This window comes from Corvus moneduloides, chromosome 6, assembly GCF_009650955.1.
Source record: "Corvus moneduloides isolate bCorMon1 chromosome 6, bCorMon1.pri, whole genome shotgun sequence".
NCBI lineage: Eukaryota > Metazoa > Chordata > Aves > Passeriformes > Corvidae > Corvus > Corvus moneduloides.
The window spans coordinates 35,229,109-35,254,679 of NC_045481.1; the positions used below are offsets into that span (position 1 = coordinate 35,229,109).

The 25,571-nt window shown below is 42.7% G+C and overlaps 1 protein-coding gene across 3 annotated transcripts in view; it reads right to left on the bottom strand.

The window, feature by feature from the left end:
- Positions 1 to 25,571, bottom strand: part of LOC116444894 (deubiquitinase DESI2-like) — a 95,100-nt gene that overhangs the window by 9,638 nt on the left and 59,891 nt on the right. For 2 of the 3 annotated variants that reach the window (XM_032110615.1, XM_032110614.1), the window contains 3 exons: positions 12,265 to 12,337; positions 10,847 to 10,940; positions 9,781 to 9,922 (listed from right to left, as the gene is read on the bottom strand). In XM_032110615.1, the coding sequence (XP_031966506.1) occupies positions 9,781 to 9,922; positions 10,847 to 10,940; positions 12,265 to 12,337 (309 nt within the window). Of the gene's footprint in view, positions 1 to 9,780; positions 9,923 to 10,846; positions 10,941 to 12,264; positions 12,338 to 13,375; positions 14,852 to 25,571 lie in introns of those variants that run through there. The other variant, XM_032110616.1, reaches the window with a different exon arrangement.

The following is a 25,571-nucleotide window of genomic DNA, read 5'->3' on the forward strand; positions in this document are numbered from 1 at the left end:
CAGACAAAATCAGCCCTTTTTCAAAAAATTGAAATGATGTGCTAAAAACTTGCCATTTAGGGGGGGTTGATTTCTGTTTCAAATTACCTGCCAACTCATATTATTCTCCTGCACAAGTAGATATGGGGAAAGAAGATGGACTGAGAGCTGAAAGGTGCATATAAAAAATTATCCCAGTAATAATTTTTGTTGGACTATTCAGGATAGCAAGGCTAGAGAGGTTAACAGTGGGGAAAAAATTATATTTTTATAGAAGCCTTCATTCTAAGGAATTCCCAAAGACTTCATAAATTTCAACTTATATGCAACCTACACCTAAAAACGTCATTTTACCACTGCAGAGACACCATATCAGGAATGCAATACAGCAGTTTATTAACTACATGCAGTCAAAATTGTGCATGCATACAGGCAGAAACAAGAGGTAAAACTACATCCATCTGAAACCATGAGGATAAATTTATGGGTGCAGGGCATCTTAATAAATAAGCTTCTTTTAAACATATGTGGCAGCTAGAAACCAGAAAACAAACACAGCCTGTTCTCCATGGAGCTAACAACATTCAAAGGCTGCTGCACTAAGCCAGTCTTTCTATCAGCTTCACTGAGGACTGGCTCAGGCACCAGGAAATAAAGCTTTACTAATGTTCTTTCATGTCCTGTGCCTGTTCATTTGTTTGTTTCTTCATTTCCTTCTGTCTTTGAGGTCTGTTGGGAGCATCGTCTCCCCTGCCATTAACAGAATTGCACGTAGGTTTTCACTCAACAAAACACCTACCTCCTCTGCAACAGAGGCAACTGAAAAGCAGTTGTTGACTAAGGAAGACGTCAGCATTATTTGCCTACTTAGGATTTGCTAAGGATTGGTTTATAAAAACTTCTGCTGCTTTTGACTGTGACTCAAATGCCACCTGAAGCTCCTTTCTCTGGTGTTTAATCCTTTCTCCGTGATAGCTTTCAGGCTAAGGAGAGCTTCCTAGATTTTAATAACTTGATGATAAGAAGTCACATGCGCCTGGGGATGGACCTGAAAAGCTTTAGTCTTGAATTGTTCACTGATGATTAAAAAACTGCCCTCATTTGATCCTTGATTCAGAAAACCTGCCTTATTTCAGAAAATCTGCTGAAAATCAAGCTTCTCTGAAGAAAGCAGGGTTCTGAGGTTTGTTATATGCTGTCAGTTTTGCTGTGGCTGAAAAAGGATGGGTGAATATTCAGAGAGAAAATAGGTACTGACTACCATCTCCTGCCGCTTCAGCACAGCTCCACACCCTCCATAAGTAAAACACAATCCCCCTGTTCTAGCAAAACTCCAACCACATTGACAAAGGGCAACTGGGACAGCCATACCATCAGGAAAGAATACACCAGACAGAGCTGTACAGCCAATAACAAAGGTATCTTCTGGTGCACTGCAGTCACAAGAGATGCGGATTTCCTGCTATCACACTGACATGCAATGACAGTGCCTCTCTCTGCTATTGTCAATAGGACAGATCTCGACTAATAATACCAAGGAAAGGGTAAATAAGCCCTAGCACCCATTCTAGACCCAGTGATCCACCTGCAAGCAAACTTGATTGCACCAAGATCATCCCCTGCCTCTCAAGGAGATTCAGATGTGTGGCTTTACCAAGTATTTCCATCTGGCATGCAGGTTTAATAATATCCCTGTGGTGTCAACATCAATTGTGGGTATGCTAGATGCCTGCTACAGCCCTCGGTAACCATCAGGATCCACTGTGCAGACTCCATCTGTTAATCTTCAGGGCATTTCCTGTTGGACACCATCCTTTTAGGCTGATTTGAGAGAGTCCTGGTGACTTAAGGAGACTGGAAGCTATTTACATCCCAGGTTGAATATTGCAGTGCTGCAGCTCTAGGATTCTGGCTGAAAAGTATTTGATTGTGACAGGGTCCAGAATCCTTGCCTTCTAGGAGCCAGCCTCATCTAGGGTGCTAAAGAATTTTCCAAGGCTGACATCAGCCACGTCAAATGCTTAGAAGACTCTCTTCCCCTCCTTCGTCAACAAAGAATAGGCCCAGCTCACTTTGTTACCTCCAGTTATTTTTTCCAAGGCCACTTTAGTACAAGAACAAGATCACCAGTTCTCCAAAATAATTTTCTCTCCCTAGAAACTTCTGAAAATTCTATAACTTCAAAATGAGCTTCTAAAACACGGACAATAATTCTGATTTAGGCCTCTCTTTTGTCCTGCTGAAATGTGTTATCTCCCTGTTTATGTAAATAATTAAGGTAGGACAGTTCCCACAGGAGAGGCTGAGGGATTCCCTGCTTCCGAACATTTTGTGGGTAATATTCAGGAGAACTTTTCCCGAAATATGGGACAAAAGGTAAATAAATCCTTAGTCCAACTTGCTCTTCTGCACCTCAGCAAGCTTCTCTCTTTCAGTTACTTGTGAATGAGTATGTCTCATCAGCTGGAAGTTTTGTTTGAACCCACAAAATATCCTAGCAATAGTTTTATTAAAACTATCACATCCTTCTAAAAGGCTCTGCTTTTGAATACCTGGTTTACTCCAAAAATCCTAGTTCAACTCTAATAATTAGTTCAAATTTTAACCATCTGTCCAGATGGCATCTTTGAGCCCTGTTCCCTAGATCCAATCATTTGCATCAAGAAATGCTGAGCAATAAGGAAACAGATCTTTTAATATTTAAAGCAATAAAGGGGTGAAAAGGATCAGTAGGCACAAAAGAAAGCTGGATAATGAGATACCAATCAGTTTTCCTTCAGAGTTTTTAACTCCTGAAATCCAAATTACCTTTAAAAGCCTTCTGAAGAATGATCAAATGTGGACACGTTGGGTCTGATATTTTTTAATAGGTTTAATAGGTATACGAGAAAGATGAGATAATTTGGGAAGCAAATAGGGATTTTTGACTGTGCTTCATCACCCTTCAGTGATGTAATGAGATTCTGCTTTTGAAGACTCTGAAGGGATTCATACAAGACCATTCAGGTGTTTCTCAGGGTATACAGAGGGTTTTGATCTTTTCCAGTACTTAAGATAAATTACTCACACAAATCAAAAAGAAATCATTCCTCTTTCAAGAAGATGAAGGAAAGATGTGATACAAGATTAAAATCTTCTGCCACTGCTGTCCTGAGGTAAAGCTCCAACATGAACAATTTCTTAGGCAAATCAAACCACTGCCTCTCAATTAATTTCTTAATTATAACTTCATATGTTATCAAAAGGTCCCATAAGACCCACTGAGTTCATTGCTTTCCCACCACTAGTAAGGCTATTGGGGATTAAAAGGGGCCACCTTCCCTGATGCTCAGAAGCCACACTTCTTTGATAATCATGTGCTGTATGTCCTGTAGCAAGGTGCTGGAGGGTTTCCTTAAATGGGGATAGTTGCTTGACGATAATCACATTAATGAAAGGAGAAGGAATGGTTTCCTTGAGTCATTTCACTTATCTTCCAGTTATGGTGCTGATTCAGAGGTGTTTTTCTCCCTCCCCATGGTGGTTTGTCCTTTTCTGAGATGTGCTGTAGCAACTGTCATCACTCTGGTAAGACCACAGCTCCACAGCTTATTTAGAAAACTTCAGAAGCATAGAAAATTGCTGGTGAGAAGTCAAATGAGTTGTCTTCTGTTTGTGAATGGGATAAGCAGCAAAAGCTTTTCCAGAGTCTTTAAGATCCAGTGACACTTGTGATCCTTACACTTAACACTGAGGAATATCACCAGAATGGAGAAGAACCTCAAAACTGTAAACCATCCTCCCTCTGATCCTCTAGTTGCTGCTATCTCCTGTGAAGAAGCTGTCCTCAGGCACTGTACACTCACCATATGCCCACCCATCAGCAGGGCTCATATTCTCATATGCCCAAACCTGTCAGTCAACCTTTCACCTTTACGTGTATTTGGAAGTACAAGCTGTGCCAAGTATGCTTTTGCCTCACCCTGGATCTGCCTTTCACCACTCCAAATTCTATTGTAGGCTTGCAGGGAAATCATGAGCCATGCTCTTGCACTGACAAGAGCCTTCTGACAGCAACTTCACAGTTCCCTGTGTCTGCATGCTCCGACCCTTACGCCCAAAGAACAGTCAAGCAAGTGTGTAACTGCAAGTCTTTCCTGGCACCTCACAGCACATTTTCTTGTGGCCCACAAGTGTTTCTGCAAAGCAGTGGCAAGGATAGAACCTAAGACCTTCAGGTCCTCACAGGGGGACTTAGAGTACAGGAATTTCTTTGAGTTTGGCTTTTCCCTGCCTTTCTGTCTTCTTAAGAGCAATTTGTAACTTCTGTCCTTTTTCTAACTCACATCTCCATGTTTTAAAAGAATCAGGAAATTCAACAGTTCACCTCATGGAAAGAACTAATTATTTTAGCCTTTCTTTTTTTGTTTTAAAATGTTTTTCTAATGTTCAAAAGCCAATATTTTTTACCATCTGGCAGAGTTTAAATAGCCTTTTCATCAGCCAGGACAACTCATAAAGAACATAAATATTTTGCAATTACTTGAAGGGCCCTTTGAACGTACTGCTGTAAGTATACATTGGAGAGGATTGTAGGGGATTGTTAGGAACAAAGTAACTTAAAACAGATAATCAAACAGAAGGGCTTTTTCCAATCTTGACATAGTCTTAACGGAATTCCCCACACATGCATAACTTCCTCAGAATGAAACCCCACTGGAGTACTAAAACACAGAATGGTACATGAACTCAGAACAGGATGGGAAGTTTGGGATCTGATGATGATGACTTCAGTGATTTTTCTTTGCACAAACTGTAAGCATAAGTCCTCTAAAGGGATTGCCCATCCTATTGGACATACTTCAGAGAGTATGGTAGACATACTACTTGATTTTGGGGACTGTCAGCATAAGCAACATGAAAGGAGAAAGCTTTTTGTAGGCAAGTTGCTAATCCCAGTTGATGGAGCTCTTCGTTTTAATCCACAAACAATTTGCTTAAGAGGTTTATAAATACAGGTATCATGACACCATGTTGCAGGAATCAAGTGGCTGAGGCAACCTTGACTAGATTTTCACTGCTAGAATCAAGGTCCTCTCACATTTCCACACTGACATAGATGGTGAGGGTAAAGGGAGGCTGCAAAGAGGTATTAAGTGGTGTGTATACAGTGAGCTTAAATTGAAGCTGGGCAAATGCACAGGGAATGCATCAGATTTCTTTCTTATGATTATCCATCAGGAAATTCTGCCCTGCTTTACATCAGAACTTCCTTCAAAGCTAATTAAAGTGCTGTGCAGACACTTATGCTTTCTGGTAGTTCTTCACTTCTTGAATAACCCAAAGATCCTGGTGAAGAAGAATCCACAGGAAGAGACTCCTGATCATGCAGCATGTTCACTTACAGAGAAAGCTGTCATAAAATGGCATTGGAGAAGATGAAATCTGAACTGCTGCAGCTGAAATGGCAGCATTCTTTGTTTTCTTTCCAGAGAAGCTGGAAAGCTTTGTGAGTAGACCAATGCCTCTTTGTTCCAATAGCTGCTCATTACATGTCCATAGGGAACTGGCAAAGCAGGGAGAGAACTAAGTCTTGAGCAAGTCAAATATGCTGGACAGTCTGCAGTAGGAAGAAAGGAAATTCAGAGCTAAGTGGCAATGGGAGAGTAAGAAATAAAGCCCCTCGCAGCTTACAAGTGATGTGGGCAGGAAGTTCAGAAGACTCAGAAGAGATGCATGGATTCAGGGAGAGGCTCAATGCCACAACAGCAAACAACAAGGCTGCAATTGCACTGCAAAGTGAGTTTTTTCAGAGGCAGATAGTAGATCAAAGGCATGCCCAGTGGTTAAGTACAGCTTAGCTGCCTGTGCTGGACTTCCTATAGTCCAGGGATTTTTCAAGATGCATGGCCAAAAGGCAGAGTCACAGTCATAGGTCCAGACATGCCTCTAACCATCAGCAGTCAGCCTGCACGTAACTCTTAAAGACTAAGTTACCAGTTATCATGGTGGGACCCAAGGCATCATCATCTTAAATGGGAATTTGACAGAAAAATATTTCCTAAAGAGATGTAGATGGAAGATTTCTGAATGGATGTTCTATTTGTTGAGAAAACACAGGTAAAGGAAAAGAAAACAAAAATATCTGAAAAAAACCTCTGGTTTCAGCAGTCCTTGTGAGGATGAGGAACTTGTCCTACAAGTCCTGGCAATTGGATATGTGACTGTTGTCTCACAGCATGCTCCTGAGGAAGCTGATCCAGGAAGGAGAGCCAATCTTACACCTCTTTTCCCTTCCCTCTGCAGAATTGTAACCCCAGCCAGCAGCACACACGGCTACACTTAACCCTCAGTCTATATGACCACCCACAGCCCTGCCAAAGGGACAACTTCTGCATGGATACTAATTAGCAAGCCCACAGCCAGCTGAGGAAATTAGGGTGTCTGAACACAGCTGCCTAGCACAGGGCCTACAACCAAACCTCAAGGCCTGCCAGACAGGTCTGTGTAAACACACATTAACTCAGACATCACCACTCGGCTATAAAGCTCTGTCTCTGGTTTCGCATGCTGAAACAGAACAATACAAGCCAAAAACCAGGAACTAACACTGGCAGATGAGAGAGCTGTCATCAAAAGATTTCAGAGCCCTTTTAGAAGGAAGCAAATAAACCCAGTATGCAAGGAGGGGGGACACTTTGGCGCAGCACAGGGATGTGACCCACCTGGTATTACCTGGGAGGCTCAGAACAACCATCTCCTTAACTGTGCACAATGGTTTATGCCTGTGAGCAGAAAAGCCTAAAGGGCTTTTGGAAGCAGAGCTGGTCATCCCCTCTTTCATGCTAAAAAGCATCCTCCACCCCAAGCCCTCTCTGGGGTGAAAGGGCATTGTGATATCTATAAGCATCACCTTTCAGATGGGCTACAGCAACAGAAAGATCAAGAATTTACACAAAAAATCCTTGGCTCTTTTTTTTTGTGGCTGGAATTAAATCCCAGTTCCAGTGTTTCATTCTGTTGAGCAAAATTTCTACATCTTTTCTTTTAATTCTTTGGATAATTTTTCCAGTTTACTGTCTTTAACTGTCACAGAACATGAGTGTACATAAATAGGTGCTAAATATTTTTGTTGTTGTTGTTATTATTATTACTTCTTCACAGATGACGAGTCTGAAGAAAAGAGCAGTACAAACACCAAAGAGACTCATCTCATAATTGATTTTTAGGCACAAATATGTGGTGATCTGATATGCCCTATGTGGTGACACATATCTACACAGGCTTGTTGAGCCAATCATCATGTACCCAGCACGTTCTGTGCACTGTGAGGATGCATCTTGTAGTTCAACATGGAAGGGACTGGAGCTTGCTAATGGGGTGGTTTTTGGTTTGTTTAGTTTTAATGGGAACTACAGCAAGAAGAAGAGGAAAAAATCACTTAGGCTGTAAAGAAAGCATTCAGATGTTGAGAATAGAAACTTTCATTGCTTTCAGTTCAAGCAGGTTCTGCCTTAATAGATTTCAAGCAGTCTTCCTCCAAAAGGTCAGAAGTATCCCAAGATAAGCTATGCTACTTCTCACCCAGCTCCAAATTGCCAGACTATTTACAAGAATGGATGGGGATATCTATTGTAAGGCAGCCACACGTATTCCTCATGTTGCTGACTGAGGCATATTGAAATGCTGGGACTTTTGCTTAGTGTCTTACCACCAGCTATTTTTATAAGAATTTCAGCTCCCATTTTCTGTATCCCTGTGCTAGAGACCATCCAGGATATTCTGCTCCTGGGCCTGCTGTCCAGCTCCTCCGGGTTTGCATTTGTAATGCATTAGAGAGGGTTGATAAACACAGGCATATGTGAAGAGCAACAGCAACAAAAAATCCTGCTTGCCTATGAAGGGCTTATTTAAACTGACGTAAATCCCGAGTAAATTCTGCTCCTGGGAGCAGAAGTGTCAGAACCAGCTATTCAGGCTTCTGCTTTACTATCTAGACAGGTTACGGGGCAATGAATGAGCACTCTGAATCCACCAAGAAAGCTCTTGCAGGAAAACTTAACCCTAAATTCCACTCCTATAAAGATGCCCACTGAAGGCATATTGAAAACAAAATTTAAGATACAGTACTAGTTTTTTGTAAGATCTCTTACTTGACTTGTGTTAGGAAGGCTGGACAAGGAAGGAGCAGTGAGGGATACACTGATATGTAGCAGTAGAATCAAGGAAGAATGGCTTTGAGCTTATGGCTTGGAGACAAGACAGACATTTTACCTTTCAAAGTACATAGTAAGCAATGACTTTATTTCACTGCTGCAGGTAAAGGATTTTGTTCATCTTTTCTTAATAATCCCACAGCTTTCTCCTGGGTTTCCTTCTTAATTTTTAAAATTCCTATTTTCTGTTTTAGTAATTCGATTATTTGATTCCAAATTAGTAGTGTGGCTAACATTGATTTGCTCACTGTACTTCTTGGAACTTCATTCTCTGTTTGCACCAATTCAATTCCTTCCTGTTTGTTTTAATTTGTTAACATTTACAGAAAGGACTCTATATAATTAATAAGGATGGAACCAATAGAGAATTGGTGTTCCTAAGAGCCTAAGTAGGTCCCTTGTAAATCAATTACTGATTCTCAGATTCACTATGTATTTTCTTACAAAATCATGCAGTACTTTTTCCACTGACCTCACTTTGGGATCCGTGATGGGCTTGTTTGGGGATGAATGAACACTTGTGGCAAAAGAGGTTATTGGCATAGGACCCTTGCCCCATATGATGAAGAAAGGCAAGAGATGTGTGATTAATTAGGATGGGGATTCCAGAGGGAGAAATTAAAGTTTCACTGTTACAGCAGTCATACCCTATCATGACAAGTTATATTCTCTCCTTGAGTTTGCCATAAAGCAAGTATGGAAAGCACAGAAAGTTTTTATAGAAGGTTACCTCCATTTTGTGCTTTTCCCATCTTTTTCTGACACTGGGTCAAGATCTGGAAATCAGATTTACACAAATGCTGAATAGTCACACCTTAACTGAAACACACTTTAACCATCTCATCTGGGAGGTGAGGAGGAAGGCAACTTCCCCCAAAATAATCACATCTTTGGGAATCAAAAATCAGATACCCCAAATCAGCAGACAGATGGAATAGAATTTGTGTTTCTCTGTGCTTCAGTTGTCTCTGAATAGAAGTAACAGTTCTGTTGTAATTCACAGTGGTTTGAGAACATGAAAATGAATAAGCACTGAAGATGTCTATAAGAAAATCTTTTTTTTTTTTTTTAATAGGTTTTGGTTGGTGCAGATTGAGAACATGAAAATGAATAAGCACTGAAGATGTCTATAAGAAAATCTTTTTTTTTTTTTTTAATAGGTTTTGGTTGGTGCAGATTAAATAAAGAAAAAGAACACCCCCTCTCTGAATACTGCAAATTTTTGTTTCCAGAACACTGATATACCATTTTTATACCTTTGCAGATCATATAGTGTTACTTATGTTTGTTATAAAAATGATGCATATTTGCATGCTAACCAGGTCTGTCCTTTGAATTCCTGCTCAGTGCCTGTTCAGTGAACCAAATTACAAGCACTCCTAATTTCCCACACAGTTTAGACCAAACATGTGATAAACCTGCCACATCTCTACCTCCTGATCCCATCCCTTTCAACAGCAAAGGGCTTCCAGAAATATCAAGGGCAGAGATATTTGGCTATGGGTTCTGACCTGGCAGGGTGTGCTGACCCCAGTTCCCTTTCTGTGAGCATTACTACAGATCTGAAACAGTAAAAAATAAATGAATAAACCCCATTTGTGCCCACCTCAGCCAGAGCAGAAGAAAAGTGATTACAGTTCTTGTGCATCAAGTGGTACGCATTTCCTTTGTATTCCTTGCCCAGCTCTTCCATAATCTTATCCACATCCTCTTCTGTGAAGTCTGTGGTGCCCAAGGCAATAGATTCTCTAGTTAAAAACAAAACATACAACAGGAAAAACAGAAAGATACAGTGAAGAGTGTGATACATACTGAGAGAGAAGGAAATGATCAGACACTGGCAAGAAGGACAGGTTGAAATGTTATGGACATGCATATCTAAGGCTATCAGAGACTCTCACTAACAGAATGGCATAGTAATATCCACAGCTTTTCCACAAAGCAAGTTATCACACAGGCAACAGCCCTGAGATCTTCTTGCTCACCACCAGGGAAGTCTCAGCTCTGGGAGTTTACTCCCACTCTACCCATCATTCCACAAGAGAAATTTCTATTACAACAGAGAGGGTCGCCTGGGCCAGGAAGGAGCAGACTGAAAACTTTCTGCAGAAACCTATTGCTTCTCCTGATACTCACTCAGTAGCACTTGCTCTAAAATGACCCTCAACATAAACTGGCAGTCTGGGAAGGTCAAGCCCCCCTGCCATGGACATTTCCTTGACCCACAGTCCCACAGTCTGAGCATCTTGAACAACACAAGAATGCAGCATCCTCTCAGACTCCTCTAGCAGCCAGTCTGTCCCTTGTAACAGAGCAGCAATAAACACATGTGATGACTTCAGGTACTCTGTGCAGTATCCACAGATAGGGGGTACTCATAAAAAGAGAAGTTTTATTTCTTTCCCCTGTGCATTGACTCTGTGTATCAGGTGAAACTGGGAGCACAGAAGATGAATAGAATGGGAAAAGAGAACTGCACTCTTTGTAAGTGTGCTTTTTACACACTCTCTTATCCACCTCCAAAATCCCTGCAGGGCTGCCTTTGAATCAGGATCATGTGAAGGATGGCAGTGGGGAGAGTGAAAGGAGGACCCAGAGGACAGGACTTCCCTGCTCCCTCTACACCGATGGCTACCAGGGGCAGAGGGGGAGATGTAGAAAAGGGCCCTTACTTGAATTTAAAGGTCTCGCCAAGTTCTACCGCACTGCCAGGTGTGATCTCGAAAATCCCACTGAAAGGGTAGGGATGCCCTCCATAGGCAAACTCTGACAAGGAAAGAAACAGACTGTGAGTAATTGAATGAACGCCATGTCAGGAAAAATTCTATGGCAGCTGTCTACATGGCTCAACATCAGCACCAGGGGCTGGGCTATTGCCAAAATCTGTTCCAGCCAGACTCTGAAAGCTGTTTTCACTGCCTGGTTACCTATTGGACTGAGGATGCCCTCACAGCCTCCCTCCATGCTAAATGTACTGCTTTCCCACAGCACCAGGAAAACTCTCCGAGTCTGTCCCCATCCAGGTGGCTTCCTCTCAGTGGAAAGTTCTGCACTGAAGGCATCTGGATAAACTATGAGAGGCTGCCAGTTACTGAGCTGGAAAAAGTAATTTCTAGAGTAGGGAGAAATCAAATCTTCCAGAGGGATTTACAAGCAGTGAGTGGGAAGTGTTTGCAGAAAGCCAGGCTGATTGTACTCTGCTGCCTCAGCACACAGGTCAGGCCAGGGAGTCCCTGCATGTCATAGAGGCCACCTTGCATGGCCTGTGAAACACAGCCTGTGATCCACCCAGTGTCACACAGGCCATCTCACGGGGCCTGTGAAAGCCTCTGTGCTCAAGATGGAAATGGCACCACAGGGGTTCTGGCTACTGCATGGCACTGGCTAAAAATACCATGAGTGAGCAGACAAGTCATTCCCATTTAATGCTGAAAAAGGAAACAAAGTCTGTGATGCTAGTTCATCCCTCCCAACACTACAGATGTTTTCCAGATCCCTTGACTTTTGAAATGGGTGGCTCTAATCAGCTTCTACCCCTTTCAGACAATTTCAAAAGTCTTACACAACATTTTCCTTTCTTTGTAACTCTACTGTTTCAAATCAATAGTTTCCAATATCTAAAAACCCAGATTCCAAGATTTCTAGACCATATGCACGCATAAGGAATTACTGGAAAACAGATGTATCCTGACAGGGAATTAGCACAAACACATCTGCAGGCCTTAGGACAACCCTTGATCCACCTCTCTTCCCTCTCCCTCATTTCTCCCACTCTCTATCCCCTCCCTTCACTACAGAATGGCTTTCCAGCATTGCTCCTCCTATCTGCCATCCTGCTACACACCTGCACGACCTTTACAGGCTGCAGTTACATGCTGAATAGCAAGGACTACATGGTTCGTAACAGAACTGCATGAGTTCCTCCTATACTCCACAATGGCCTCCGAAAGAGAATTGGCTGAGTTTTTTGTTTTTCATTCCTCAAAACATTCCTTGCCAAAAGCTGTAAGTTTGGGGTGCTTTTCCATATCAGACTAGCCATACAGTTGTCCCCATGTTCTGCAGGCAGTAAAAGGGAAATACTTCATACCTCTGCCGTAGATCTCGATGCCAGAGTGGAAGACACCAATCCCCAAGGTGGAGGTGTATTCATTTATCCAGTACTACAGTAAGAGAGAAGCCACATTGGGAAGCATTAGTGGAAAAGAAACACATGATCTTGGTCTAGGGTTTATCCCCCATCTCCCAGCTCCTCTTAAGGATCAGAGTGATTTTGAAATTATCTTGAGACAAACAAATTGAGACTCTTACAGACCAACAGAAGTGGGTACTCTGTTTATTCAGCTGGATGGGATTAGTTCTCCGAAAAATGCTCATCTAACCTTTTCACCTAAGGCACTAACCTGTATTAAGATACAACTGGACCTGAACCTGCATAAACCCAGCTGCTACAGGATGTGTGATTATTTATCTATCTTCTCACCTAAATACCTGACACTGAGTCAGCTTTATCAATTCGCTTGCCTTATTTGATTTTCAAAATCTGGAGTAAGAGAATCCCCAGTTATTTTCCACACATCTTTTTACATCACCTCCCAACACCTACTTATTATTAGCTAGGTTTTAGGCAAAGACATCATAGATATGGAGGTTTGTTGCCCCAATAGGTCAGAGGAGCACCCCTAAGTAATTGACTATCTAACATCCATAAGTGCTTTATAGAAAAAAAAGGAACTCAGAGCTAGTCAACATTTTGCTGAGAAGTACCATATATAATCAAGCACTGAATTCAGAAGAGACAAGGGTCCGAGATGACCAAAATTTCATCCAAATCAAAGACAAATTTTCAAGAGATTTTAACTGACTCCATTGCCCTGGAGCCCAGCACTTCCCTGTGACATTTAGAGCAGAGAAGCACTGCAGTCCAGTGCATGCATGTGATGCTGCTCTGCCAAGCACTGCGCAGGGCCTGTTTCCACCACACCGTGAAGGACAGTGCAGACACCCAAACAAGTCCCAGCTAAGCTAATTCCAGAGCAGGAAGCTGTACAGCCATGCCAGGGCAATGATGCATTGAGGATTATTAGCCCTGCTCAGCATCAGTGTTTATTAGGTCAGCTGCAGAGCTGTGCTGCTACAGAAATGATGTTTTCAGGCACTGAGGAAACTGCCCATGCCTGGTATATTTACAGTTCACTTACAGCTGCTGCGGAGTGGAGATGCATCTTCTAGTAACTCAGAGCAACTAAATTCTGGTTTTAATCTGCCACTGCAAGGAAAATGAGTATTGTTCACTTGTTCTTGTACAAGGACATGACAGGTTCATTAAACTAAAATTCTCTTTTGAGTCTGGTAGCAGCTTCTTGTGGAACCAGGATAAGCTGCACCTTCCCTGTGTCTGGTGTCACTGAGCTGCCATGGTGTGAGTAAGAATCCCTCTGCTGTCAGGCAACCAGAGGTCTGGCATACTCCAGCTACTGTGCTTGCACTACTTGCTTATGTATTTATGATGACTGCAGCAGCTCTGTAAATCACCTGAAAATGTTTTCTGCAAAACCACTGCTACTGTGAAAAAACACAGTAGCTTTGATATGAAAGCCACAATCCCAAGCCTGACTTAATATATGGCTAATCTTGATATCTTAAACCATGTCCCCAAAAATGCTTGCCTCTGGCAGTACAGCAGTTCCATTTCCCTCCAGAAAAGCCTGTAATGCTTCTTGTTCTTTGTGAGTTTTTTTTAATCACAAATGATGTATTGTTGCAAGAGGGCAGCAAGCCACCTGACCCCAGCTGGACCTCTGCCCACTGCTCTCTGCAAACCTTGTGTAACCTCCATTTACTTCTTCACTTGAATTATGCAAACTCCTGTTTTTAGGGTCAGGTAGCTCTCGGCCTCTGCCAGTTGGGACAGCACATCAGCAGTGAACCCTGGGTTGAACACCTGGTATTTAGGTGCCCTTGCCTTCTGCTGCCCTTCCCCACAGTTCTCTGTTGCCTAGTTCTCTGCAGCAGGAATATCCCTACTCTGACTGGGAAAGAAGATAGGGGTGGCAGCCACACATGACACCACGGGACAAAAGCCTGTCTCCCCTCAGTTCAGTTCTTTAATCTCCCACACCTCATAGAATCGTGGAATCTTTAAGGTTGGAAAATACCTCTAAGATCATCAAATTCAGCCATCAACCTAGCACCGCCACCATGTTCACCACTAAACCATGTCCTCAAGTGCCATATCCACTCATTTTTTAAATACTTCTAGGGATAGTGAATCCACCACTTCCTTGTACAGTCTGTTCCAAAGCCCGACAACCCTTTCCGTGAGGATATTTTTCCTAATATCTATTCTGAACCTCCCCTGACAGAACTTGAGGTCATTTCCATCCTGTTACTTGTCCCCTGGGAGAAGAGATCAACCCTCACCTCACAACAGCTGCCTGTCAGGTGGTTGTAAAGAGCGATCAGGTCTCCCCTTAGCCTCATTTTTTCGAGGCTAAACACTCCCAGCTCCCTCAGCTGCTCCTCAGACTTGTGCTCCAGACCCCTTTACCAGCTCCATTGCCCCTCTCTGGACCCACTCCAGCACATACTTCTTGTAGTGAGGGGCCGAAAACTGGACACAAGATTTGAAGGGTTTCACCAGTGCTGAGTACAGGGGGACAATCACTGCCCTGGTCCTGCTGGCCACACTGTTCCTGATACAGGCCAGGATGCCACTGGCACACACTGGCTCATGTTCAGCTGCTGTTGACCAGCTCTCTCAGGTACCTTTCTGCCAGGCAGCTTTCCAGTCACTCATCTCCCAGCCTGTAGCACTGCATGGGGCTGTTGTGACCCAGGTGCAGGACATGGCATTTTACCTCACTGCACCTCACATGATTTGCCACAGCCCACTGATCCAGCCTGTCCAGATCCCTCTGGAGAGCCTTCCTCAAGCAGATCACCATTCCTGCCCAACTTGGTGTTGTCTGCAAACTGGCTGAAGGTACACTCATGGGTTAACTCCTCAGACAGTCTCAGGCAGTCTCAGCGAGCTTCAGAGAAACACTGGTTTCTCAAGTCCTACTGAAACAACTCCCACACGATATGGTAAGTAGGTTGTCTTCTTCCCCCAGGCTAAGCTATTGTCTCACGGCAACAATACAAGCAAAACATGCCCAGCTCACGACAGCTGCTTTGCTTAGAGAAGTAACTAATAGGAAGAGAAGGGAGACTTTTTAAATTAGAAATACTCTTGTCAGTTATCAAAATCAGGGCTATCTGGAGAGCCTCATCTGCATGAGGCTTTGCATTTCAAACAAGGAAGCTACACTGAAAGCCACTTGCAGCTATAGCTTTTTCTTCTTCCATGTAAAAGTTTATGTTGGATCCAAACAACAAATAAGAAAACAATCAGGGAAAAAAACCCTCTCCTTGATTGATTACTTGTTAGAGTGATGTTCTGAGACCTGATCACCTCATACATGCAGAGCACTCTCAGATCACAAGCCTGCCCTGTCCCCCAAGCACTCTTGTTTGCAGCACAGAATTTCAGCCCCTGCAACCCATCCTGTCCAACTCCAGGAGCAGAGAGCCAGGCTTCAGGACAGGTCTGAAAGCACAAGTGATGAGGAGGCTCCACCATAGATAAAGAAGAGAGGAGCAAAAGTGTTTCTATGGCTGATGCCAGGTGTTACAATATAATGACCCTCACATGGGCATTTCTGTATTTAACTGGTGTATTTTTTAGTATTAATTCCTTTAAAGGAGGCATGATGGACTGAAGTGCAACAACCTCAGCAATATCTGAGTTTGAACTGAACAGAAGCTATCCTGATTTAGTACTTTCTTTCAAATAATTGCAATCACACAAGGATGTATTGAAGCAGGGGTCTGATTTACATCTTGGTTCTATTGTTACAATACTGATATGTAATTGTATCATGTATATGGAAAGTGCAAGGCAGCTCTGAATCAGGCTGTACTGTCCTTATCTCACCCCTGTCTCCAGGGTGCTGTAGAATCTGCCTCCAGTGGTGACTGAACTCACAGTGAACGCCTCACAGCACTTTGGCACAACCCACAGCTCGTCTCAGGAGGAAGCCATGCTAAAGTGGAACATGTCAGTCACTTGCTGAGCTGGAAAGAGAATCCAAGCCAGATTTTTAAACCAGGTTTGTACACACATGCACGAGCTGGCCTTGTTTTCCAAGAGGTTTGCAGCTCCAAGCATAAGAACAGCAGCAACAGTCAGCAAATACTCATCTCTGGAGTAAATTGGTTATTGCTTAGATTAAAAACAAAAATCTGCAGCCTGTTCAGTCAGATGAAAAGAGCCAGGGAACTGAATACAGCAGTATCTTAAAGGGAGTTGTGATTCATGCTTGCATTGCATACTGCCTGGAAAATTGTGCCCTAAACCTTACACAGAGGGACTTGGAGTATTCTGTCTCATTTCCATCTTCAACAGAGACAGAGAAACAGCTCAGACAATAACTGAGGCAGGGAGAAAGGCTAACCAGGCTATAATCACTTCATAACAGCAGCAGATAGCCCAGAACCCAAAATTCAAACCCAGAAAGGAACCTGAGCAATTAGTTTGTAGTGTACAAGTTAATAGCTTTTAATGAAGGTCCCTGATGAAGTAGAATTTGAAAATTTTCAGGTTTTATTTAGGTTTTCTCTGATTTTCTGTTGGTTTGGTTCAGAGATCACAATAACTGGTGAGATAGTTTAGATTCTGGGAGATACTCTGAGTCAGTTTTTGTGTTATTCACTTCATTTATCCATCCCACAGAGGTAGAAGTAAAAGCCTTTCCAGAAAGGAAAGAAACTAAAAAGCTTCATTATATTGATATGGGTCTTTTAGGTCTAGAATGGAGAGGCAGATGATGTGATACCAGCAGATTATATCATCCTGGGAGTTTTCAGAGCAGGAGTTCCTAGGAACTCATACCAGAAACATGGGTTTCCAGATAGAAGAGGCCCATCCACGTTACCACAAACTTCTGCCATCAACTAATACTGTGCTATAACATTGAAGTTTCTGCCACTAACTCTCTCTTCCCTACTTCAGACCTACTTCATTATTTTCCACAGTGTGTCAACCAAAATCTTTCCTGCATCAATGTGCTAAGCAGTTTAACTAAACAGCTCCCCAGATGCTGGAGACAAGACCCCTCCTGTGAGTATCTCAGATATTCTGTGCACTTGATACTTTCTCTGAGCAGCCAACACACTAAGCAATATTCCATTTATCACACCCACATAAGACTAGATATTCCACTCCACAATATCTGTTCACTACTGAGCAAATGCTAAGCCTTCCTTCTTTATGATCTGTATGAACACATAGAAAAGAAATGCACCAGGATTTGTTAATTAAATCTGATTTCAATAAATAGCTGCAAACTCAGAGTACCCAGTGTCATAGATCCTTGCTGAAAGCTCTATTCTTCATCAGGCATCACACACAAGCAATGTCTGAGCCAGGATACCAGGCTAGAGAGAGAGAGCTCAGCTCTGACCTCATCTGCTTCTCTGATGTCCAGGTATGGCCACACACTACTGTGACCAAGACACCTTTACCGAGGAGGGGTGCAGATGATGAACCAGTAACTTGTCCATATCTCTTCTCAAAGAACCATCTGCTTGTAATTCAGAAGGATTACTTCCTTTTCCCTGTGAGTTCACTGGCAGATCTTACTTCTAGGAAAAAGGAAAAAACCAGTAAAGGATGATACTTAAATATTGCTAGGAAGCAAGAAGTGTATTAAGGGATTCATGTCAACACAGGTCCAATAAGAGACTGTCTGCCCTACCACCTGAGCTTGATTTTAATCCTTTCCTTTTTGAGGGCCAAGTCACACACTGTACTTGGCCCTTTACAGGGCCTCTTTATAGGATGGGGGATCTGGCTTGCTGAAGAGACCCTTGGCTCAACAAATCCAAGTGGAGAACACCCAGGGCAGTGCTTGGCCCCGGCAGTCAAGTTACCTAAGCAGCCTCATGAAGACAGGCAAAGGATTGTGTGCACTAACAAATACACTGGTCGGTCATATCTCAAACACCAAGAGAATCCTCTGCAATGTTAAATCTCAGCACAAAAGGCAGTCTTTTAAAGGCAAAATCAGATCGATGCAGGAGCCCAGCTAGGGGACATCAAAGTAATACCTCAGCATTATGTTCTGAGATGCATTGATCCAGAAATTTGAGAGCACAAAAGATAAAACTGGAGGGGAAAGCTAGAGAACAGCATTTCAGGAAACCAGCAAGTAAAATCCCATCTGTTTACAGCATATAGTCAGCAGCTTCAGAAGAGTTTGTTTCCCCCAGTACATCTTGCGAAATCAAGATCCAGAATCTTGGGCGCACAGAGGTGGAAGGAGAGGGCCCAAAACAGATCACAGATTATTCCCCAAGCAATGCTTGCAGGGGTGAAGGAAGCTTTACTTCAACTACAGACGTGCAGGACAGGGAGCTTCCTGCAGATCCAGGGCGCTTCAGTCATACTGCAGCAGTGCTCACTTATGTTCCACGGCCCCAGGCATACACACAGTCCTGCAATATGTCCCAGTCCTTCTGCTGTTCACCCCCTCTGCCCTGGAGCTTTAGTGATAAAAACTCACTGTCATGTGGGATGATGTCAAATTATACAGCATGGCTACTATTAGCAAGTTTTTCTTTAGCAATTGGGTGAGACCCAAGCTCATTTCAGTGTAACCCATGTCTCACACCATTCTCCAGGGGTCCAAGGTTTGTATATTCATCAAGTCTAAAATGCTATTTTCCTAATATACTGTGAATACAGATTAAGTGGGAAAGGGTTTAAATACACGTGGGCAGAACAGCAACTAAATAAAGCTTAACAGAGTATTGAGGAGTGATGACGCAGACCTGTCTTTGGTACTTCACACCTGGGAAAAGCTACCTGGGTGGGCCCTCACTCCAGCACACACAGAACATGGTTCTTCCCAGCTGGAGGATCATCCCGTGTCAGGTCCTCCTCACTGTTGGCAAAAGCTATCAGTCTGCACGTCATGGACATGGGTGTGAAAGCACATCAGGTCACTCCAAATCCAACCAGCCAAAAGCACCTGCTTTAGTCAGGTATGTTAACTTTCAACTAAAATTCCAGACAGTGTTAAAGAAACAAAATACTGCAGTAAGCAGGTCTGTGTTTACGAACAGGCACAGCCTCCAGTTGCAATAGGCAATAACTTTCAAGTCTCAAGAAAAACAGTTCCCAGGGTGTAGGCATTGGCCTGCTTGCAAATAACCCAACTGGCAGAACTGAATAAAGCTCAGGAACTACAGGTTTTCTTCCAGGAGAGCATTCAAGTACTGAGAAATCTGCAGCTTCAGTGCAGCCGGAGAGCTTGAGATATCTCTGATGAGGCAGGATACAGGTGTGACACAAGGACGCTCCAAGGACCCCACTTCATCTCAGACTGGGACAGGAGAACTGGCTGAAGAACAGACATCTGAGGAGCAGCCACAGAAAGAAGAAAATGGCAAGGCATCCTTTGGCATGCAATTGCTTCTGCTCTGCTGCATTTTGAATGAAAGGAGCTTCTGCTAAGAATACTTCTCCACCCTTCGGGTTAACAGACTCTAATAAAACAGGAATTTCCTGGGAAACGACAGCCTGATACTCGAAATTGATGCTGCTAAACATATTCCCTCATTCAAACCCACAGATACTAAGAGAAGAGACCCAAGGCAAGATGCTCCGTTTCAGCCTTGAGAGGAATGAGAGGCCAAGCCCTCTGTGGGACTGCAGCAGCCAACTCTTGCTAGCAGCTCTTCTATTTCAGCCAAGTTCTGCTCTGCAAAGGATCTTTTCTGCTCAGGTTGGGCTAAATACATTCCTTGGCTGTCTCCTCAGGAGAAATTTCTTCAGAGTTTACTGTGGCTTTCCAGACATTACTGTCATATGCATCTGAATTGCCTGATACATGAGCCAACAATAAAACCTTTACAATCATGAAGCATAAAGAGCTTATTTCAGAGGCTTCTAAAATGCTGTGTGTGGATTAAAAACTGACGCTGCTGCTGAGAGAGATTGGAAATCTACTTATGCTTCAATGTTGTGACGCAATGTGATTTTACTGGAAGAATACAAGGACAGAAGAAAATATTAATCATTCTGCGGAAAGGAAGCAGTGAGCATTTCAGAAGTTAACTTTTGGGTATATCCAGAATATTTTTAATTAAAAATTGCAAACAAGATTTAGCTGTGACAATGGGATACGTCCAGCGTTTCCACTTACAGCCTCATCCTGTAAATGGCAGGCACAGTTCTATCTCAGTCTACTGGTATTACTTGAAGTCTTCTACAATTTTCTGCTTTCTCCATTACAGTTCACACTTTCTACCCTGCTACAACGCTGGCAGGCATTGTCCTGAGCAGAGCTTCCTTCCTGCAGCTACATCTGTGAGGTGTTTATAAGTTCACTGCTGTGTATCTTTGGCCTCAAGGCATGCATACCTGAAGCTGCTATTCAGAAGGCAGCTGACCCGGTGTGCTCTCTGTTAAATACAGTTCTCTTGTTGAGGAGAGCGAACTCTCACCCAACTCATGTTTCAGTGCTTGAGTGGAACCTGCCTTACCAATGGAGACATAAGGCAACTTGCTGGCTAAAATAAACAACTATTTTCTGTCTCTGCAGAATGACCATTCCTGTCTCTTCTGTTCGTAGGTTCACACAAAGCCAGCCCACCAGCCCAAGGGTTTGTCACACCAGTCATGACACTGATGGCCCATCTTGGCTGTCTGTGTACAGAACATGGTATTTATAGCAGACTGTTTACAACATACAAGAAGCAATACGCCATTTTTCCAACCTCCACCTGTTTCCCTAAACTTCATTACTGACTGTGCCTGAAGGAGTCAGCTGAGTGGGCCAGGGTGGGACTGGGGACATCAAACAGAAGTCACTGCGAGGGAGTTGCTGGAGCATGTGCCAGTGCCAAGAGCCTGTCCCACACAGTGATCCTATAAGCAGCGCTGAATAAGGATTATCCATGCTGTTGCACACCACTTTACATGCTGTATCCCCCTTAGTTTGGACAACTTTTATGACAATCTTCATCTCAAGTATCTAAAGCCAGAAAAAAAGCACATCCATTTGCAGGATTACACTGAAATGTATTCACTCATGGAATGTGCCTGAGAAACTCACACGTGTGAGAAACTTAAGGAAGTGATAATACCTTTGTCTTAGATGCATTCACAATGACAAATTGAGAGGTATTCAAAAAGAACAGCGGCAAAATGATCAGGGAAGTGGCAAGACTGACATACAAGAATTAATTCAGAAGAGCTAATAGCTTCGCAAAGCAAAGACTGCAAATGACAAATTTGCAAACATTTGAAGGGCTGACATGAATTATGGGAGAATACTTCTTAAGAATGATATAAAAGATTCAAGTAGGAGCAACATACTCAGCTTAAAAAGAAGAGAGACTTTGACTAAGTGCTTAGAAGTTTCCTTGCAGCAAAAAAGAACAAGAAAACATTTGTATGACTGAAAGCCAGATATTGAGAAAGCCTTGGTGGGCCTGTGCAAGACAGAGTATTGAATGGTCTGAAATGTTTTCCTCTGCTAATGTCAAGGAGGCTGTAAACATTCTCAGCTGAGGGTATTTCAGATGCTACACACCTATCTGCATGGTGAGCCCTCAGCCCAGACTGTCAGTAAGTAGGCTTCCCATCAAATAGGATTCAGGCGAGTTGAAAAAAAAAAGCAAGGGAAATAAATACCCAACAGCTTGGTTCATCAGGAGCTATCTGAAGCACAGTGGAGATGCTTTGGCTCTGAAACTAGGTTGGCCTTGACACATCTGGTAGGGTCAGCAATATAGCCTTAGGGCTCTCTGTCTTTCATCTTGCAGAAAGGATGTAACTGAGAACTGTAATAACAAATAGGGCTGTTAAATGATTTTTCAGATGTGAAATAATGCTGTGGACCTGCTCAGAAAGGAAACATTAACCAAGAAACATTAGTATATCCTTTTGCTTGTTTGTAAGGATCCTTTGCTGTCTTCTGTGGACCTGTGGACCTCCAAAGAAGAGACTAGCCCCATCCTGATGTCCAGCATTACAGAGAGAAGACAGACATTCAGTGCATCCTTTGAAAACACACTGCAATTGATACATCAGTCCTACCTAGGCCAAAGCATCTGCTTTGTTCAGAGTAGTGCAGGTAATGTGCACCCTGAGTCCTCCACAGAGCAGCTGATTGACAAGCAGCTGTAGCATATCTCTGAAGTGCTGAAAAGCACAGTCCATCTCTCTGTTTTGGCAGATTATTAGCAGGGATTTGAACTTCAGTCTTTCACCTCCAAGATGAACACCCAAATCACCAGCCATAGCTTCTCCGTCAAAGTGATGCATGCACATGTAAACAGCAGAGGAGTGAGAGATTCTTGCCACCAAATAAACCACCAGCTGAGACTTTTCTACCTAAGGCTTGTCTAGATCCCTGCTCAGGTTCCTGAATTTCTCTTCCATGATAGCAAAATGCTAATATGACACTGATTCTTCCTTATTGACTTGCCCCCCTTGGGAAAATTCCTGCCTGGGCAAACACAAATACCTACTTTTTGGTTAACCCAGGCACACCAACAGTCCATGCCTGACCACCTGAGGTAGATTTCTTGTGGTCTCTACTTGGGTTTCTAGTGAAAACATCCAAAATACTAATCTCTTTCAAGCTACAGTATAGTTTGAAACACCCTTCACGGTGCTGTTTCCATTCATAAGTAGTTCAGGAATGAAGTATTACTCATCAGGATCCAATTCATAGCCATAGCCTTCAGAGCCTTTGAGGCAGAAAATGAATACCTATGACAAAAAAGTCTGTCTGCTCGTCCTGTTAACAAGGCTTCATGGCTTGGTGGAATGGAGTGCTCACTCTTTTTCCTGAATGGTGTTTTGTTTTCCATTATCCTCTGACAGTGACTCACACCTGTCAGGTAATCCAGACAAACATACTCAATCTTCATTTCATATCATAAGCCTGCCTTTTCTGGCTTTTCAGATCAGTCTGCCTTTTCTCCTAACCGTATCTAGTCAGTGGTAGAGGAAGGAAGGATCATCTCCAAAATATCCAGGCTATGACCAGCCTGAAGGGATGGGATGCAAGAGACTAACAAAGCCCCTCTTGTGACACATACGACCTTGAAAATTTTGGTCAGCTGCATGCAGGCCACTTACAACTTTCTTTTGTCAGTGATGACTACCAAGTGGAAGGAATACCCGTATTTGCATTGCAATCCAATTTATTAATGCTTTCACCAAGGGCAGCAGCCTCCTAGATACACAAGGCAGGGACATCTCTCTTTATACCAAGGAAGTATAAGAAACCGGTTAAAACAATTTCTGGCTTCTGCCAAGTTTCTACATAGATAACTACTTGGAAAAGACTGAGGTAACAACAAAGTAATTGCAACTACAGCCATCAGAAAGGGATAAGAAGTTCCTTTATGATATCACAGAAGGACCATGAGCACCACAGGCAATGGAATAAATACTTCTTCTTGTTGCATTCCATTAATGCAGAGCACAGTAACATATTGTTTTCAACCTATTGTGTAGAGACCCAAGGTAGACAGGAAACAACTTCAAAGAAATCTGTAGCCTGGCAGGGTTACATTTGTTAGACAAGAGCTGACATCTTCAGTGGAAAAAAAAAGTTAAAAATGAGAGGCACACAAACATTAAAGGAAATAAAATTATTGCCCCAAAAAAGGGAGAGAAAAAAAATCTTGGGTTCAAACAGGAGGTGGTAATCTTTGAACATCCACAGAAAAACAGATGAAGGATAGTTCCATAGCTAGGATGTCAAAACAAGGACTGGAGATATATTCCCTGTTCTGCTATGGGCATACCACAGATTTACTTGGGACCATGCCAAAACTGAAATTTCATCGGCATGATACTACATTCACATTCAAAACTGCGATTGTCCAAATTCTTCTTCAAATTCCCTTTTACCCTGAAGCGTAAACCATCATTATCAGCAATCTGAATGGAAGGCCTTCCTATTCCACTATAGTGTGAGTTCCATACTCAGATAAAGAGAATCCCCAATAGAGATGAAGATCCCATCTCTCCTTTCAAACACTGATTGTTTGCTGCTGGAAGTCCACAAAGTAGGACTCACCCTGGGGTTCCTAATGGCAGCATTAGCACCTCATAGCCAGGAGTTAAACCTACCCAGGGGTGAATCTGGATCCTTACAGAAAAGTAAAAAAAGAATGTGATATTCTCTAGATTTTCTCCCTGTCCAAAGGCTGTGTAAGGTCAAAATTACATGTTGTATAGGCATGTAAATTCTCACTCCCTGTCTCATTCCCATTCACTTGCCAAAACCAGTTGAGCCTGTCCTGTGAGCCAACAGCAGATCAGAAAAGAGCAGGGTAGGACCTGTTTGCACCTAAGGAATCTATACTCCATGCTGGCTTTGGTGGCACATATTCAAATACCTCATAGTGTCCATGAGAGAAACTGACTGTGTGCCACTAACATTAATTTGCTATTGAAAAAAAAAAAAAAAAAAAAAAAAATCGATATTTGTCTCCAAGCTTCTGAGAAGAGAATCTATTCTGCAGCATAGATGGGGGAAACCCTTTCTCAATGTGAGCTGAGATTTTTTCCTGGAGAGATTCCAGGGGCCTTGCCTGGCTGGCAGGGTGCCTAACCAGCTTAGCTTAGAAAAATACTGGGAAATACTGATTCCTGCAGCTAGCAACCTGTTCTTTTGCCCTACAGTGTTTGTCCTGTCTTGGCTAGAACTCTTCAAATACAGTGCCAATTTCATACAATGTCTCATCTCTCTGCACTTCATATAAGTAAATGGATATGTGTGCATTTTTGCCATAACTGTATACTCTCTCTCTGTTCTTCCAGCACAACTACTGAAGAATCGCATTGCAGTGATATCTCCAGATTAGAATTTAAGGGATAAAACAGAAAGCAAGGAACGTGAATATAGCAATGATAAAATGCTGCTGTGCCATGGAGATTCAAATACATCTTCCCTCAAAACCTGCTTTTGCTGGTCTGAAGAAGGAAAAAAAAAAACAAAACAGTAAAGCAAGGAATGTTTCATTGAGAAGAGCACTGTCTCAAGAAGGGGTAATAATCTAGCTCAATGCCAAACTGGGTTGTTGGAATAATTATCATCTACAAGGCACCAAACTGATATAGAAACACCAATCAGGGAAGTTCAGACAGAAAATCGTTTATAACCCATGACCCAAGGGCTTCTATGCTGAGTGACTGTAGCACTGTTTAAAAAGACCAAAGATACTAAACACAAATAACTTAGGAAATGAGTAAACATTTCTTATTGTTGGCATTTACCTATTGCATGCTGACAAAGTGTTTGAAGGATACTTTTGCTCCCCCCC